Source organism: Anser cygnoides, chromosome 13 (assembly GCF_040182565.1).
Source record: "Anser cygnoides isolate HZ-2024a breed goose chromosome 13, Taihu_goose_T2T_genome, whole genome shotgun sequence".
Taxonomy (NCBI): domain Eukaryota; kingdom Metazoa; phylum Chordata; class Aves; order Anseriformes; family Anatidae; genus Anser; species Anser cygnoides.
Window position 1 is genome coordinate 5,074,563 of NC_089885.1, and position 18,712 is coordinate 5,093,274.

Sequence of the window (18,712 nt, forward strand, 5' to 3'; positions counted from 1 at the left end):
CTGTCATCCCTACAGACCTTGCAGCTGCCAGCTGTCTTAAAACTACACCGGGTTTGCCTATAGAAGTCATTCTTTCTTCATTCCCTCTGTCTGGCTCTGATGGATACTGGCTTCTTTAGCCTTCCCAAGCCTGTCGTCAGCCCTAAATTCACTTTTCCATGTTCAGAGAAACAGCAGTGCCCCAACCCCGTGCTGACCCACATTCCAGTGGGCAATTACAACTAATAACATGCACAACCCAGCATATCAAATGTATCCTGGAGGATACAGATACGAGCTTGTACTTTGGAATAAAAAACCTACTGCTGTCTGAAAAATGGGGGGGGTGAGGGGGGGAATGGGGCAATGTTTATTTTCCTGAAGAGGAGTGTCCCATCAGCTCCGGCACCCTGAAGGGGCCCAACTGCAGGACACAATAGGACAGGGAAAACAACAGAGCCTGGAGCTGAAGCCCATTGAAAATGCAGAGAAACTAGACAGGCAGAACGGGATGATTCAAAGTGGAATTAGAGCAGGGCACCGGGGTGACTGTCTCTTGCCGCTGTGACGACTGAAACACAGAAGAATCTCGTTTTAGCAAGGAGCCAAGGGGCAGCACACAAACCAGGCGGCGGGGAGATAAAGCGGGGAGCGAGGGAGCGTGGTTGATGGAGGCACACGCTCTGTGCCCGGCTGGAGGAATGTCCTGGTTTCCCTCGTGATTGGCTGGGGAATGGAGGAGTCAGTTTTCACGGGGGTTGATCAAAAAGTTTCCTTTTGCTTTCCAAAGTTGCTGTCTGAGCAGAGGCATCGGGAAGAGGGGGCCGGTGGCTGTAACGTTCCTTGGGAAAGCTACTTCAATGAAATGAGAAGGCTTCTCTGCCCGGGGATACACAGCCCAGAGCAGACGCTGAGAAGCTGCTTTCCTCCCTTTGTCTCCCAACTCCTACTGGAGTTGATCAGCTCTCCCTTCTGGCATGCGTCTCATCTCTCAGGATACGATGTCACAGTATTCTACTAACTTTCTCTTGCTTCCCATACCAGAGTACCCGGTGCTAGACTGCGTGCCCAACAAAATCATCAAGCTCGTGGTGCTGGGTGGCAGCAGCGTGGGCAAGACAGGTAAGCCCACAGGTGTCCTTCGTGCTCTTTGCTTGCTGCTGGCTGCCTGCGACGGTGGCTCCGACAGACCCAAGGCTGTGCCAACCCCTTTAACCATTGCAGCTGAAGCATTCGAAGTTAGTTCGTGCTTATGTTTGTTTGTTCGGTGCCTGGTTTGCCAGGAGGATTTGCTGCAGGTCTGTGCAGCCGGCCAGTGCGTGGGGACTTCTGTACTCACAAATGAATCTCCGGGGTCTTGTGCAGAGGGATTAACATCTAAATTTCCACTCAGAAAAAAATGGGCTAGCGATTTTTATTCTCCTGCTGTAAATGATATATGCTCTGTGGACAAATAACAGGGCAGGAGATGTATCTTCCTGTATTACTCTCCAAAGGAGAGCAGAAGAAAGGAGGGTGAGGGAGCATTACTGCTTTGGAGTAGATGGTTCATGATTTCAGAAATAATTACGGGAAGATCTGTTTTACTGCATCTGGGGTTCCACAGCACTCAGTAAAATGTTTCCTTGCTTTGGATTTGAAGCAGCTGTTTCTGTATTATTTTTAGGTAACTTGCTGAAGGTGGCTGCCCATGTAAATGTACCAAAGAGGTGACTCAGTACATACTGTGAGAAAAATGATTGTTTTAAATGAAATCTCTGATACAGTTGCTTGCAGAACAAAACTTTTTATTTAGATATTAACTGAGTGGTTTTGAAAATTATTAGGAATCTGCTGAGATAAAAGCACTACAGTAATATAAATTCCTGTGGCCAAAAATGAGATATAAGTGTTATAAAGAGACCAAAAAAAGGAAAATGTTCTAATCCAATAGTGTATGAAAGCACCACAGGTTAAGATGAATAAGGAGGTAATGTCACACCATGACCTGTGTGTGCACAGCACATGCAGTTTGTTTGCTGGGTGTGCTTAGATATCACTAATGGGTTTCATTAGAGGGGTACTGAGGATTTTTAAGGCTGGGAAGAGCCATTTGATCCATCGGCCACACTTCTGATATGGCACAGAGGTCTAAAAGTTGGTATTGGGATTAGTTTCAGTATAGTAAGGGTTTGGCTTGTTACTCTTCTAAATTATTTTAAACCAAAGGTCAGATCATTATATCTGCGGTCACAACAAGCAGCCCTCCACACCCTATACTGAATAGCTTCACTGAACTGGAGGGGTATTTTACAGTACAAGTTGCTATTTTTTTTTGTGTGTGTGTGTGTGAGTGCAGAGAGGATTTGCAGAATAGCATGTGAGCAATAGCAAGATTAGCTTGGTTTCATATTATACTAACTCTTCCAGTAAGATATTACATGTGTTCTGCAAAGACTGACTTTGGTTCACATTAAAGACCCATATTTTTTTCATTGTTTTACAGCCCTGGTTGTGCGCTTTCTCACTAAGAGATTTATTGGAGACTATGAAGCCAATACTGGTGAGTCTGCTCTCTACTGCAGTGCTGCAGATAGCTTAAAAAGGAATCTACTCAATTTTGTGACTGGTGCATATTACAGGAAAGCCAAGCAGTGTTAGATGTCCATAAGGTGCATATTTTCAGTTAATAGCCTCAAGCTATGAAAGCAATAAATCAAAGCCTCATTATTTATGATCCTTTTAGCTGGTTTTTTTTTTTTCCAACTTGAAGGAAAAGGATCAGAGTAAAAGGCTTGCTTGGGGACATACCTATACTAAAATGCAGACTCTAGGAACAACTTGCATATTGACTAAACCGCAGAAACCCAATGCTGCTCTCTCTGCAACCCCAGGGAAGCCAGAGGAATTCCAAAGTGTGTAAAAGGCAGTTCAGAACTTTTTTTTTCCCTTTGTATTCCCTTTTTTCAGTCTCTTTTATGACATGGGAGACTTCCAAATTGAAGTCTTCTTTCCATAAGATAAGCAAAGTGGCCATGCAAACTCCTACTGTGTTTCTTGTTTAATCCCGATACCTCAGGGGATGTGCTCGTGTGGACTGTTTAATTCTCAGCCTCTGTTCCAAGTAAGTGCTAACTGTATCAGCCAGCATTGTAGAAGGGATCACCGTGTGCATACCTACTAGCACATCCCACACGTAGGCCGCCTCAGATTTGGGGTGAAAGAGGAGGGGATTCAGAGAAGTGACTGCTTCACTTTGGAGAGACATGCTGGATTTAGAATGGTGAGCTAGGAATGGAGATGGCAGTACAAGACACCTTTGATCTCTGCCTGTCTGATGAAATACAGTCCGAAAGCTCCTCCTTACAGCTCCCTCTCACTGACCCTAAGTAACCTCGACGGTTGCCTGCACTATTTCTCTTTCTTTTCCTTCATCTTTTCTATGGGAGACCGTAGATCAAGTCAGACTTCTGAGCTTTGGAATGGATTGGTGCTGAGAACCACATGCTTTTCTCATTAAGCTACCAGCCCAACAGCCATGCTGTAGAGGAAACAAATATGCCAGAAATAAGAAACAGGTGGTATTGTATTTGTGATCACTCAAGCATGCTTTTCCTCCACTTGGGTATAAGTAAGATCACAGCGTCTGGAAGTACCTGATCTTTTTTCTGCAACGCATTACAGACTAGAAATAATATGTTGTCTGGTTCAGGGGTGCAGTATCTTCCCATAAAGTAGTACCATCTTTTTTAAGCAGCTTAAAATCTGATGTGTTTTAATAAATAAATAATTCCCAGGAGGGCTATATTACCTCACAGAGTCAGTATTAAAATATAATATGATAATGTTGGATCCAGATGCAGTGAACTTTGCCATATTAAATTTCCTTATATTGTAAATGTTTCTATGAGCTCAGAATCTTTTCCACTGGAATAAAAGCACTTGTTTCCCTGAATCAAATCTTACAAAGATAATTTTCAGAAGTGACAGCATTATTGTCACTAACCGACCTCCCTGTTGGTCTGAATTCCTTGCTCTCCAGTAGATGGGATTTCTCTAGGTTTGAGATGAAGTACATCATTTAAAATGTAGCGATGACAATTATATTTGGACAACTCTGAAAGGTCAAACACAACAGCTGTAGATATAGCATTTCTTGTACATCCATGTGACTTGCATTAAGTTCCAAAGAAAAACGATGATGACATCAGTCTCTGAAGCTGTCCTTATCACAACCACAGATAGTTCATAAGATCAAAACTTAGTTTTCTTTGTCACTTCATCTGCACTCCAGTACCAAAATAAAGGTCAAGCCCAGAACAGTCATGCTCCTATGAGAGCTGGGTCAGCCCTAGACACTTTGCCAGGGCTTGACCTTGAGTATCAGTCATTCAGACTAACCAGAACTCTGATTTACTCTCTGGGGATTTCAACCAAACTCTGACTGCTAAGGTCATACAAATTCCAAAGAGCATCTGGGTATTCTGTATATGCTCACCTGCTCTGTGTCCAAAACTAGAATACTTCTTTTTTTTTAAAAAAAAAAAAAAAAAACTTCAGAAAAATGCAATAGGAAGCAGCTCACCTATTTTAGAGTAAACACCTGGATAGCTTGGCTTGAGGTTAAAAATATGTGCCCTCCACATTTTAAAAAGTTAACAAAACGGACTGGAAACCTGACTGGGATTGATGCACCCACTGTAACTGAGTATTTGACTCACTACAAGTGCCACCCTTCCCATATACCATCCTAGGGCTACAGTGGGAACATCCAAGCACACAGCAAATACAAAACCACTTTACTTAAGTAAACAGCCACTCAACCTCCCTGGTACCTTTCACTTTTCTATAAGCAGCTACATATCCTAAGCCTCAAAAACTAGATTTCGACACTTCCATTTTGCCTTTATGCACTCTTTCTTTGTTGTTACAGTCCCTGCCTCTAATGATTTTGCTTTTCCACCAGGTGCTTTGTATTCAAGAAAGTTCACCATAGATGGGGAACAGATCTCCCTACAGGTGCAGGATACTCCCTTTGTTTCACTGGAGGTAAAACATCTGCTCAGTGCATCAGTAGTTTACAACACAGTTACTATCTCTTGTTGGTTGCCAGCACTGTCGTCTGTTAGTATTCCAGCAGAAATACACCTGGGCTCAAACCCAAAGGAAGACTAACAGGGGTACCTTACCCCCACCAAAACGAGCCCTTGAAGAGATTAAATCAGGCTCTTTTTAGGAGTAAGTCAGAACTAAACCAAATCTATTTCAAATACATACCTACATCCCAAGCCTAGATAGCAGGAAAATCATAGGCTGGCTTGCTCTTGCCAACTCCCTGTTTTATTTCCTGTCAAATGGTTTCTGTCTCTGTGCAGCAGAAAACTCACCTGCCTAGAGGCTCAGCTGGCTCACCGTACATATTTCGGTGCACCCAGAATCTCTCTTCTTGAAAAAAGGTGTTTCTTTTCAAAGGGACAGGCCTCACAGAAACTGTCATTTCCAGCTAGGGTGCTTTTCGATGCTTTCCCTACTTTTTCATGTTTTAATTTTATTCATTCCTTATTTCTCAGTTGTTGGCTTTTACATATACCCCTCTTTCTATTCTTATTTTACATATTCAAGGTTTAATATTTGAACAGGAACCTGTTTCTATAAATACTCTTACAAACAGATTCCAAAATAAAGATGTCTTTTTTTGAAGATCTGCTTTACATGTAGAACAACATGATGAAAATGGTGTCAGAGCAGCAGGAATTGTGATGAAGTTTGTTTTTACAGGAATGTTGGAAATCTCAGGAGAGCAATAATTCCTATAGAATAGCTGAGATTTCATGGTAAAATTAGGCATCCTCTTGTCGCCGTCAAATCTAAACTTCTAGGTTTGGCTTTAACCTCAGTCTGGGCTCAGACTTGGCCAAATATATGTCTGGATGGGAACACCACCATCTCTCATCCACTTTCAAGCTAGCCCTGGACGGCTTTATATATCCTGTTTAGTCTGCGTGGACCCATGAGCATGGGCTCATTTCTGTGCTCATGAAGAGCTGTTCCACCCTGAGATTACAGAACAGGGTAAGCAAAGCTCCCCCAGCCTCAGCTTGCATGTGCATTTTCTCCGACCACCAGAAGCAGATTGAAGTGGAAAGCCTTGACAAGGCTCCAAACTCTCTGCTGTGAGAGGTGCACAGAGCAGAAGAAACCTTGTTTATTCTGCACACTAAAAAGCAAACAAAAGCTATTATGGAAGTCCTCCAAATATTCAAGTGGGACTTAATTGTACAAAGACCCTATGCCAGCTTGCTTACAGAAGACATAGCAAAGAGGAGCTATCGTTAGTGATTACGCACAATAGGGAATGCCTGATAGGCTTAGCAAAGGGAATCCCTTCTCTCTTCTGTCCCCTGGAGAAAGGAGGGATTGAATGAATTTAACTCCCCTCTCACACCAGATACATGTTTATTTTCTGATTTCTCTGTTTTAACTAAGATTCTGCCCTAAAGTTCAGAGACTGTAACCAGAGCTCTGCAAAATTTAGTAATGCCAGCAGCTGAGGTTTCCTAGTGAGGAACTATTTTAATTTAGTTAGGAAGGAGTTTCATTTTCTTTGTCCCAATCAAAGGTCTGTACTGTTTCGAAAGTTCCCACAGACATGCTTATCTTAGCTTGGATCTCTGCTGGCATCAAATAATGTATCTGAAATCATTTGAAAGGATTGTTCCTGAACAGAATTTAAGACTGAGTGAGAATAGGTCAGATTTTCTGTTAAAATCCTTAAGAGAGTTGTTTGTGGTGGGCAGGCTGAGCAGAGTGTTTCAGGAGGAAGTCATGTGGAATCACTCAGGATTCTTGCCACACTGGAAATGTTAATGTTTAAGAGAGAAACAGAAGCAAGGAGATAACTGGTTTTGTTAGGTGATTCATTGCTGCTTGGACTATACGTGGCAAATGACTGTGTGTTTCAAAATTCATTCTGGAGCAGAGATTTCCATTTAAAAAGTAGCCCATTAGCCTTTGATTTTCCTGAATAAAGCATTCCATTGGGGATTATCCATCCATCTCACTACTGGGTGGGCCTAGCTGGAGTAACTGAGAATTCCTGCTCATTAGGGCTCCCTTGAACGTACACCTTCTCCCAAAACATTTTCCAACGCTTGCCAGAGCAATTAGTTCTTTTTCCCCATAAAGGAGTTTGCTGGTGAAAAGAGGCTAATTGTCTACAGATTGGATACAACTCAGACACCAACAGTGCAAATTGCCCTTCTTCCCACAGCCTGCCCTGGCCTGGCTGAGTTCACTCTCATTTACGTTTCAAGCAAAGCTGCTAGTGAGGCTCCTTCTTCCTTCTCTATGCAACCCTGTATGTTTTCTTTTTTTTTTTTTTTCCCTCGGGTGGGGAGCGGGGGAGAGGAGAGTGATCAGGACATCTGTTAAACAATTTCGCTGCTAATAAAGGACATTTAAGATTTAAGTTTATATTACTGTGATCTGGCAAGAGCAAAGAATTACTAGGTATGATGGGCCAGTGCCTGTATTGCCCATACTGAAATAAGTACAGGGCAAATAGGTATATCAAAAGGGCAGTTAGAAGAACTGCTGTTGAAAGTTTTAAGCCTTATCTAGACTCTGAGCCTTCAGATACCCTGTTTCCTCCTTCCCACAAAAGGGTCTTGTCTGTGGTCCTTCTTTTAAACTGTCTGATGCACCATAAAGAACTAATCAGTTTTGCTCATTCTTTTCCACCTCTGCTTCCTGAAGTTAGGCTTTGTAATTCATATTTAGATGTCTAAACAAACGTGATCTGTTTTGGGAGATTGCTGAGCACATGCAAATCCTGTTAAAATGTATGAGAAAGGCAGATAAGTGTTATGTAGCTAGATAGATATTGGAGCATATGTTCTAATATTTTAAATTTCCATAACTAATATTGAACAGTGGCTAAATTTTTAACATATTTTTTGTTCTTTCCTATGACAAACTAGATTTCTGTCAAAAAACCTCTAAGTGCTTTTCCAGGTGTTTTATGCCTTTGGAATGAGTCATTACATGGCATCATACACACATGACAAAACAATTTTTGAATGATGTTGAAGTATGTGAAATGTTGCCTGTTTCAGTTTAGGAAGATACTATCTGACCTCTTGTGCTGGATCTGTCCTCCACAGCCTGAACTGAATTGTTTACTGGGCATATTCTGTTGGCCAGTAACTGTTAGATAAAACATTCATGGACGTTAGTGGGCTTTGGAGAGGATTTAAAATGCCTGTCCTAAGTCTTACTAAAGTTCATGAAGATTTCTTGAATAGAATTTAGCAATAATAATAACAAAAAAAAGTTGGACTCTTATTTATGATGCTGAACTCCCACTAAAACACCCAGGAGCCTCTAATTCCTTACAACTTCAGCAAGGGCCTAATGTGTATCGTGTCTTGTTGGGTGTGGAAGAAATTGCAAGTTTCCAGAAAGCCTGGATTATTGACAGGAATGTCAGTTCTTATCAAACCAAGAATACTGGTAATAACTGCAGCACTGATCTCCCTATCTAGCTGGGAAACATGCCAGCAGGGATAACAAAGGGTAGAGCATTAGCTGAAAATACCGTCATCTAGAAAAGTGAGCAGATCTCTTTTCAAGCTCCACAGTATTGTGGTATTGTATTCTGTTTTATATTCCCCATGCTGGTGACTGCTATGACTGTTTGAGTAGGAGCTGTGATGGACAGAACAAACTTGTGACCAGCAAAGCAGTAATATAAACCCACGGCAGCTCCATAAATGAGCAATGAGATTTCGCCTCATTTTCAGTGCCAGTAATTGGCTATTTGCAACAAATTGCTCTTTCAAAGTAACTTTACTTCTGATTATTTGGAAAACTATATGGCAGTAAAACCTGTCAGGCTTCACTTAACAGAATTAGTGAGAACCCCCAACCATGGAGACATCCAATACAGAATTGGAAAAAGACATAAAAAAACACCTTGGGGAACAACCATTCACTTGCAATAGTATGACTAGCCTGCTGAGATTTTCTAACGCTCCTACTATGCCAATCCCAATTTTATCCACAATAAAAGGGCAGGTTGCTGTCATAAGGATTTACTACCAGAGAATCCAAAATGAACTTTTAAATTGCAGTATTAGGTTGTTCTCTTATTTTTAACCGATTGGCTTTGATCCCTCTCCACTACTGTGCTCCTTGTCTGTCATATGGTACTGAGACAGAGAGGAACTTTCTCCTGTCCCCAGTGCATCCCCCAGCAAACAGAGAGGTTTCTGCCTGTCTGCTGAGCAACAGCCGTACTAATACACAGCTTTGAGTAGCTAACGGTGCTGTAGGACTGTTTGCTCCGTCTGCTCCCTGTTCTCAGTTTTCTAATCTCACACCTCTTGGTTTTGACGGCAGGATGACACTGACAGCATATGTTGCCAAGAGCAGATAAACCGTTCAATCTACTGGGCAGATGGCTTCGTTTTTGTTTACTCCATCACAGAATATGAGAGCTACCGAGTCATCCGGCCCCTATACCAGCACATCCGCAAGATTCACCCAAATGCTAACATTCCCCTGCTTCTGATGGCAAACAAAGGAGACCTCCTGCGAGCCAGGCAGGTGTCCTCCAAAGAAGGACTCCAGCTGGCAAGTGAACTGGGAGGTACTTACTACGAAGTGTCAGCTCGGGAGAACTGTGAGGGAGTGCATGAAGCCTTCCAGCAGCTCTGCCAGGAGGTCAGCAGGATGATCGGAAGCTGCAACGGAGAGAAACGAAGAGGCCTCCACCTTGTCCGACCCAAGTCTCCAAACATGCAGGACTTAAAGAGACGTTTGAAACAGGCTCTGACTTCCAAAGGGAAATCTGCCACTACGCTTTGATGTAGCTGCCAGAAATTGGTTTCTGCATACCTTGAAAAAAAAGGCAAGAAAATAAGCTGGTATTAAGGGGCATCAACAATCAGATTGTGTGAAAGGTTCTTTCATATTGTCTACACATCTTCCTTAAAAGTCCCATATTCATTCAGCAAAGGAACTTACGGAGTGTGCTCTTTGGGGCAAGAATTTAGAAACTGTGATTTAAAGAATAGATTGTCGCAAATTATTTCTGTTTCAAAATGGACACAGTCATACAGTTTAGGCTTATAATGTAGATTTTAATAATAAAATAATTAAATTCTACTATTAAGAGAAGTGGCTTCTCTTGAGGGTGGTTGTGTTCCTAAGCATAGGCAATAAGCTACAGAAGGACACCAGGAGAGCGACAGGAGCTATAATGAGCAAGCAAAACTTAACAGATTTGCTTAGTCACAAGACTGGAAAATAAAGGCAAAAAGTAAATTTTTTTAAAAAGTAATAATTCAGAAACTGCCGTTTAGAAAGTTCTTAGGAACTTGGAGAGTGATTTGCAAGCTTATACAGTGTCTCTTTAAAGGGAGATTTCAAAAAATGTCATTTTTTCAGATTACTTTTCTTTAAACACTTGTTATTTATGAAAGTGATTATATGGGCAAAATACTAACTTTTAGCAGCATTTTGTAGCCAGTTTCTCGATGGTCTACTTGTCATTTCTGAGTAGGCTTGCTACATGGCAATGAGGGACAAATAGAGCACTGTGGCTGTAAAACCTGCTCAAAAAAAAAAAAAGACTAATTAATCAAGACCAAGGACAGAACCTAAAACTGATTAACTTTTTTTTTTCCCAAACTAGTTAGATTTCAAGCTCAAAGATACTGTTTTAAAGAAACAAGGTCTTCACACAAAGTGTATCTGATTCTTTTTTTTTTTTTAAAGAATAAATGCTTTTTATGATGCCTGAAATTCCTGGCTTCAGGAATTTATCATTTTGTTATTTGCCTTAAAAACAGACTTTACTCAATACCTTGCAATGCATCCAAATCACCAGTCTGTCAATAAATATTTCGCTGGCAGCATCTCACTGCATTGGGTGCAAAGGGATTTGATTTGGGTGCATCATGTGGAAAGGGATTTGAAGCTGTATCCTGTGAGCTGGCCAATTTTATGGTAGCAATAACAACAACATGAAGCATCCATCATTGTGTTCCTAGTGGGAGCAGAGAGAAACTAGGTTGAACCATGCAAAAGTCAGGATGCAATGATCTTTTCTTTAAACACACCATCCGAGCAATTCACGGGACCATGAAATGAAGTAAAGCTCAGTGATTTACACCAAGGAACACAGAAGGGAAAATCCTGGTTTGATGGATGTGGAAAAATACTCCCAGCTGTAGTTTCAGCCAGCAATACCAAGCTAAATCAACCTTTTACTCGTGACCAGCAAAAATGTAAATTGAGTCTGATGAGTATTTGTAGAGCTCAGGTCTTGAAAATTTATTTTACATTTTACTTGTCCCTGTATTAGACAACACTAGTCATGATTTTCCTTATCACTTGGATTTGCTTTATCTACAGCTCACCTTCAGTTTTATTTATTGTTTTCCACAGCTGGACATCTGAGAATATCTTGTGTTCAGATTAATTTTGAATTCTTTTGTTAACACAAAGCAAATGCACCTTTTTTAAAATTAGTTTCAAGCGGTAGTAGGGAGCAAAAAGGAAAGTTGGATCATCCAAACAGGGACTCAAACACTATCGGGGGATTTCTACTTTAGCTTATGGTTTATTAACGGTTTGGTATTTGAGCAGTGTCGTAATTCATTGCTGGCATTTTGGTATGGTATTAATCAGCACAAAATTTCTGTATTTTAAATTACTAATAGCATAGCTCAAATATCAAACCTTTAACATGAAAATGAGCAAACAGTTTACAAGAGACACACAAACTAAAAATTATTTACATCAGAATAACAATCACCAATTTTGAAGAACAACTAAATATTTTGCCATCCTGGTACTGTATAATAAGGGCTAAATTTGCTGAAGACAACATGCTGACATTTGTTTTCATAAAAGCCTAAGAGAATTAGGTGCTCTATCCTATTAAAATTGTTTGCAACTTACTTTCAGCTCTAATCCTTTCTTATTTGGGAAGAAAGTTTCTTCCTAAAGAAATTTGTTTTGAACAAATTCCAAAACTGTCAATGTTCTATTTTCAATAGCAATTAATAAAAAAAGCAAGGCCTTTCCCGAGTGATATATAAAACAGCTCATTTACATCTCACATCTTTAAATGTTCTTTGTTTATATTAGACTAAAAATATTTTTTTTCTTAATACCCTGCTTTAGAAGTATACACAAGTATTCCTACATTTGTACTCCTACATAAATAAGTCTTCCCACATTCCTGAGGCACTGGCGGGGAAAAAAAATCTACATTTTAGCTAAGACCAAAAAATATTGAAACATTTAAGTCTTCTCCTAAATACTAACATGTGGCAAGCATTTATTCTGCCACAGAAACTTGAGTATAGTATTTCCTTTGTTCATTGAACAGCAATACAAATCCTGTAATAGCTTTGATACTGGTTTTGAGCCAGGACATACCATCTACAGAGGACAATAGAGCTCAGCATTTTTATTAGCAGCACAGTCCTTGAGCACCAGCGTACACCACTGTGCCACTGATGGCTAAGCAAGGCTGAACAAGGAGAACATTAGCCTGAAAAGCAGGGGGAAGAGAACAATATAGAATTAAGCACCTAAAAATAATCATGTGAAATATCAAAGATTAGTCATATAGAACCTGGTCCTGAATTAGCATCTTCAAGCTGCCACAGAAAACATGCATTCTAATGAAGGTTTAAAATGAACCCTTGAGATAGAAGATACCTGACATAAAATCATGCGAGAGAATGAAAAATAGATTTGAGGATAGATGGTGGGGGGTTTTGTTTGTTTGTTTGTTTGGTTGGTTGGTTGGTTGGTTGGGGGTTTGTTTTATTTTTTGTCAGCATGGCAAATTCTCTTCTCAGTTATCCTGGTTAAATCCAAATTAATTCTGTTGGAAGCAATGAGCTGTAGAATTCACTTTCCTTCCCCACCCCCCTCTCTTTTCATTTTTCCTGAGCAGTTTAAATCTTGTGCAGCATCTGGTTTTCAAGATGGTTTACAGCTGGGTTTACTTGGGCACAAAGCAGTTGAGTGATTTGCCCCAAGGTTACACAGCTGAGCAAGTACTTCAGAGGAGCTCAAAAACTGTGTCCTTTGTAATTAATTCCTGACTCTTTACAACAACTACCAGCCCATACCACCTCCCTCAAGGTATGCACAAAGCACAGTGAGTTGTGTTACACAAGAATGCAATTAAAAGTTGGAAAAAGTTACTTGAATTACAACCTATATTAGAAACTGACTAAGCAAAATATTTCTGATGTGCTGGCACTGCGAACAATTATAGTAGCAATGAGACTGGCTCGTGAGTTATTGAAAATATTTGTAAACGATTATTTTCTGCAGTATTTCTGTCAGCTGTATTTTTCACACATCTTTAGCAGTTCCCCCTGGGAATACAGTGTGACTTGGAAGACAAGAAAACCAAGCCCCGTTTGTAACTTTTCCTGTTACCTGCTTGGTGATTTTGGCCAGATCTCTTAACCTAAGTTACTGTGTTTATAAGGGTAAAGATATTTACACATCTTTGCAATGCACTCTACCATTCCCAGGAAAGAATTACCAATGATAAATATATGAAACTGCTCACATTTGCAGTAGAGATGGCTTAAATCTTAACATCTGAATTCAGATCCCTCAGACTCAGGTTGTTGGGATCCCACGTTTACACTTGAAGCAGAGGAAGAAAATGGAAAACTCAGATCTCAGGGGATAGCTCAGACAGAAATGTTTGTATCCAGGCTTCTCACAGGATTTATGTCAGGTATTCAACCAAGGAGGGGTGAGTACCTGAGACGTGGAAAGAAACTTTGTACCAGAAAATAGTCGTCTAATTGTTTCAAAAAGCAAACTGGAAGACAGCCAGCTTATTGTTACTGCTGATTTCCCTATGCTCTTTCCCTATGCAAGCTAGAAGACTGGGTCAAAATCACACTGACTCTGCTGGAGTTGCAGTGGCGATGCATGACCCTGAAGTAGCAGAACAAAATGACATATTTGCTGGTTCTGAGTTGTTCCTGTGTTTTCAAATAGTTCTTATGAGCTGCCCTTGTCTCTTTTGGGGCTAGCACAGGAAAGCTGTGGATTTAAGTTAAAAAGACCTCTGGATATATTCTAAAAACCTCAAAAGCAGGGACAATGGGGACAATGGTCCTAGAAAATGCTATCCAATCTATCACCTCTGGAGACAAAGCACAATTCTTCCTTTGATACTTTTCCCTCCTGCTCCCACTGGCTCTCCCTTTCCTTGTTCCTCTCCATTCATGCCTTTGTGCTGGCTTAGTTTAGCAAGGAATACTTCTGCAATCGTTCTTCCTTAGATTCTGAGGAATATTTTTTGGTGTTTAGTTTGAGATATATTTCCAACTATTTTAACTCCAAACATGGTTTATATCAAAAGAAGAGTGTCTACTTAGCCTTTTGACCTTATTTACCTAAATCATTTTAAATTACATCTAAATCAAGTCAGTAGACCTCTGTATTTAGACAAACCTTTGAATTCACGCCATTTGCCCCCAAATGCTCTCACTGGTTTAGCCCAGTATCTTCTTCCCCTGTTTTGTATTTACCAAGTGAAGCTCATTTCTGTTGCTTAGTCATTGCTTACTTAAACCTGTTTAGTTCTGGTAAAGTTCTACTGCTCTTCTCTGAAATCTCTTTAGTTTAATCAGCCAAATTCTCTTCTCTAAGCAGCTGTGCAAGCTGCAGATGAGCTCAGAACAGCTGGTGACTTTCTGCTCTGTTAGATTTTTGCCTGTTATTGAAGATTTTTGAATAAACAGGAGCATGGAGAGAGAAGCATGAAACCTAGTTCTAGTCTCTTTTCACCTGTCAACTTCCTTTGTTGACAATAATTTTATCCATCACAAAGCAGACAAAGTTTATCCTAAATGATTGCATTTCAGTTTGGTTCCTAGAGATGGAAAAACACCAAATATGAAGTGGATAGACGAGTTGATAGGCTCTGTAAACCCTAAGATCCAATTCATTCAGGAGCTGTCATACCAATCCTCTTTTCTTTAGGAGATACATTTTTTACATTTTCCATTTTATCCAAATGGGTTTCAAGAAACAGCCTCTGGATCTCGTCACACAGACACTTACTGTCTCCTCTGTAGCAGGTCAAGGGGAAGCTGCACATTTTCTAAATGTGATAGGTGAAAGTATGCATGTCTTGTGCTGTTATTACAGATGATTGTGGAGACTGTTCCTAAGGATAATGTTTTTCTTCTTTCTGGGCGAAAATGCAGAACACTAGCAAACAGTAACTGGCCATTCTGAAAAGAGCTTAGCTGTGTTTGCTGAATCTGGAGACAAACCGTACTTCCTTTGCTGGTTAGAAAACTCACCAGATAAATGGGGGCTGGGATTTTTCTAATGCAGCCTTTGAATTCTCACAGAGAGAGTTGAATTATGTCACTTCTTGATTGTGATCCAGGTTTCTAGATGCTTGCAGGAGCCACCACTCTTCACACTGTGTTCTGCATTGTATTTCACTTCAAAACTCTCAATATTTTCCTGATGATGAAAAAGAGAAACAACTTTGGAGTATCGTTCTGATGTACAACAGCCCATTATCTTACCTCCCTATTTTTGATAAAGACATGAGTGTCTTCACTTGATGAAGACCTGAAGTGTCTGAGGTGCTTTTGCAGTCGCTGGGGACTAGAACTCATAATCTATAAGCATAGGTATTTATCATTTCAAATGAACAAGACTTTTTATTATTTAACTAGCAGAACAAGTTATACTGTCACACACCTCAGCAGTTCTGTGACTGTCAGTAAAGAGCAGTGGGATGTGGAAATGAGAGACATAAAATCTCTAAATTACACTCCTGTGAGTTTCTATAAGAGAAAGAGAGAATGACTTTCCCTTAAGTACTGGGAAAGGTAATAGGCTGGTTGCAGTGCTGAATATAAAGAAAGTAGCGATGGCAATTCTGGCTAACAAGTCTGTGCTCCTGCCCCTTAGTTTGGGAGCTGGGACAGAGGTCAACATTTGTGAGAAGAACCTCCTAAGTGCACAAAGAAGGCTTACCCTTATAAAAAGGGGAAACAGCTGGTTCTCTGAGAAGGAACCAAAACGTTTCTGTGAACTACATATCTGGGGGAGCTCTGCTGAAATGGAAAACCAGAATCCAGGCCTTGGAGAGCCGTTTGCATTTCTCATCCACAACTTTTCAGAGCAGTGGTAAAAACCCCACGTCTTCATCGCATGGCAGCCCACACAACCATTACGCCTGTGTCAAAGTCACTTCTCCTAAAGGACTACAGTAGTATTGCTGGTCTCAGTGTAGACACCAGTACTGCTCCAGCAATGAGCAGAGGGTTTGATCTACTGTTTTTATCTACCCTTTTATCTGCCAAGACCACCTATGAAGTGCAGAGTCCAAGAGCTAGGACCAAATAGATGTGACTAGTGTTCATCAGTCTGTGCTGGGATCAGTAACTGGCACTCAGGAGAGCTATAATCTGCCAAAGAAGCAGTTTTTAAAACCCAGAATACATATTTGTGTCAGAACTGTGAAATGATACATTTTATATGCAAGTGTTATTCTGCTAGCATTATTTATTAGGCTGCTTTGAAGAAAGCAAGAAGTTTTGTTTCTAAATCATGAGTGTTAATCATTAAGACTCCTCATTTTATCTATTTTTGTGCTTTTAATTTTAGGCATTTGCACTTATGAACCTTGCACTGGGGAATGAGCCGAAGGAAATGGAGCCAAAGGTTCATCTCTTTGTACGTTTGGCAATGCACATCCACACCCGACACTCTGAGTATGTCTCAACACTGGAAGAACCAAGGATCATGAATAGGGTTGAGAGGATAGGTACAGTTTGTAAAGACCAGGCACCCCTTAATCGTAGTCCTGTGGCTGCTGGTAATAGCCACTGGCAAGACAGGCATATCCATCTATCCATACAGCACCAGCGTTCACCACCTATTTGAACATGGTTTGCAATGAGCTTTAAATCTGAGGGATGAGGGAAGAAGGCTGTTGAAGGGTTAAACGTTTCCTGCTTTTAATCTAGAATCACGTAATGTGGAATGAATGTTTCAGCTCAAAATGTTTCCTCACTCTGACAGTTTCATGGTGTGAGGTCAAAGTGTGGGGGAGACAGAAAGAAAAGAGGGGGTGCACGGAGTGGCGAGCCAGTAGAGCCAGGGAAGCACACGAACTCCCGGAGAAATGACAAGGATGGTTTCCCAAGCAGCTTCAGCCCAGCTGGAAGGGGCCGTGGTGGAGCCATCAGCAGCGCCTGTGTGACTTTAAGGGCTTCCTGCTCCGGCTGCCTCTGCTTCTCCCATGTGTGCGTGCTTCTGCTCTGGGCACGGTTCCCACGCTACATTGCAAAATACGCCTTGAGTTTCTCACAGTATCGCTGCCCAGACACAAACTGCAGCTCTGGTCCTTCCTGCACCCCGCAAATCCAGGAGGTGGGACTCCTCTGGGGGCAATGCCTGCTATATTTATGTTTCCTGCCTGTGCGGATCTTTTCCTATGCTACCAGATCTGTTTTGTACACTAAGGGGCTCTACCTAGGGCGGCAAACTTCAATTTATAAACTTGTCAAATTTCAGATGAACGTGAATCTGCAGACCAGCCTGATCTCAGATCACTTCTTACGTACTGACCAGCCTCGTTTGATTTCACCTGTAGGCCTCCTACATGAGCAAGGTGATCACTCATTCATGACTACCACTTCCTATGTCAAAACCTACTCCTACAGACCAGTGCATCACGTTTGTGTGTTTTCTCTGAAGTTTCCATCTCCTCTGTTGCAGGCAAAACAGTTTTCATTTGGGGAATTTGTACTTACTTAATTTCTTGCCAATTAATGTGAACAGCTAGGCACTGATTAAGGGGCTGAGAAAAAATAAAACAAACAATTACACAAACACTTAAGCAAACACCTTTCAGCCTTCTCCCCCTGAAGCCAAACGCAGCAGCCTCGACCTCTGCCTTTCACCCTGGGTCACTCTCAGCCCATCCCAAATCCTCGCTGCTCTTTCTTAAACACAGCCAAGCAGGGCCACCTGCGGATGGTTTGGCACACAATGGGCGTTGCGAGGCTTTCAGAGCTGCTGGTGACAGGCTTGTGGCATGTCATGGCCATGTCCCACACGGGTCACCTTGGCAGCCCGTGGCTGCTAAACCTCGGCTTGCAGGGCCACAGTGAGCCCTGTAGTTTATGCCCAATATGCTCCTCCTGCACACCAAAAAGAACTGCCCCCCACCCAAAGGATGGCAGTAACGCAAAGAGGTTGGGGAGATCAGCCTGCTGCTGAGAAGAGAAAATTCTCCATCTTCCCACCAAATGATAACAAATGTCTGAAGGGAATCATCTGACAAATCCTCTTGCTCAACACCACTCGCCCCGAAGCTGCATGAAAAAAAACAAACTCCTTTCATGGCAGGAAATCCTCAGGCCAGTTTGTCACCAGGATTCAGAAAGATTTAAATAACAGAGCTACTGACATTCGATTTTGACTGGTGGAGGATACAGCCAGAAAAGCCGGTCAGCGAGGGTTTCTGTGGGCTGATAGGTGCTGATCCTATTGCTATCAGGCAAAAGTGGGTCGGATTGCCTTCAGGGTAAAGATTTGGGCTTCTCCAGAAGAATCACTGGATTCTAGCTCAAGCTAAAATTAGCTAGTTAGGTCTTTTTACTACATGAAAGCAATTTCCTAGGAATTAGGAAAATGTCAAACTCAAGCCCACAGCTCCAAACAT

At 41.3% G+C, this 18,712-nt stretch overlaps 1 protein-coding gene and 1 long non-coding RNA gene across 4 annotated transcripts in view; one reads left to right on the top strand and one right to left on the bottom strand.

The window, feature by feature from the left end:
• Window positions 1-752: 752 nt before the first annotated feature.
• Window positions 753-10,764, top strand: LOC106038572 (ras-like protein family member 11A-like). The gene is made up of 4 exons (XM_013185161.3): window positions 753-1,101; window positions 2,465-2,521; window positions 4,925-5,007; window positions 9,358-10,764. Exons 1-4 carry the CDS (start codon window positions 957-959, stop codon window positions 9,823-9,825), a joined length of 753 nt encoding a protein of 250 aa, XP_013040615.1. The 5' UTR covers window positions 753-956; the 3' UTR covers window positions 9,826-10,764.
• The window catches only part of LOC106038573 (uncharacterized), a 37,227-nt gene continuing 28,979 nt past the window's right edge, over window positions 10,465-18,712 (bottom strand). For 2 of the 3 annotated variants that reach the window (XR_007165826.2, XR_007165825.2), the window contains 3 exons: window positions 15,324-15,492; window positions 10,826-11,008; window positions 10,465-10,571 (listed from right to left, as the gene is read on the bottom strand). This is a non-coding gene — a long non-coding RNA (uncharacterized lncRNA). The remainder of the gene's footprint in view (window positions 10,572-10,825; window positions 11,009-15,323; window positions 15,493-18,712) is intronic. The other variant, XR_010834809.1, reaches the window with a different exon arrangement.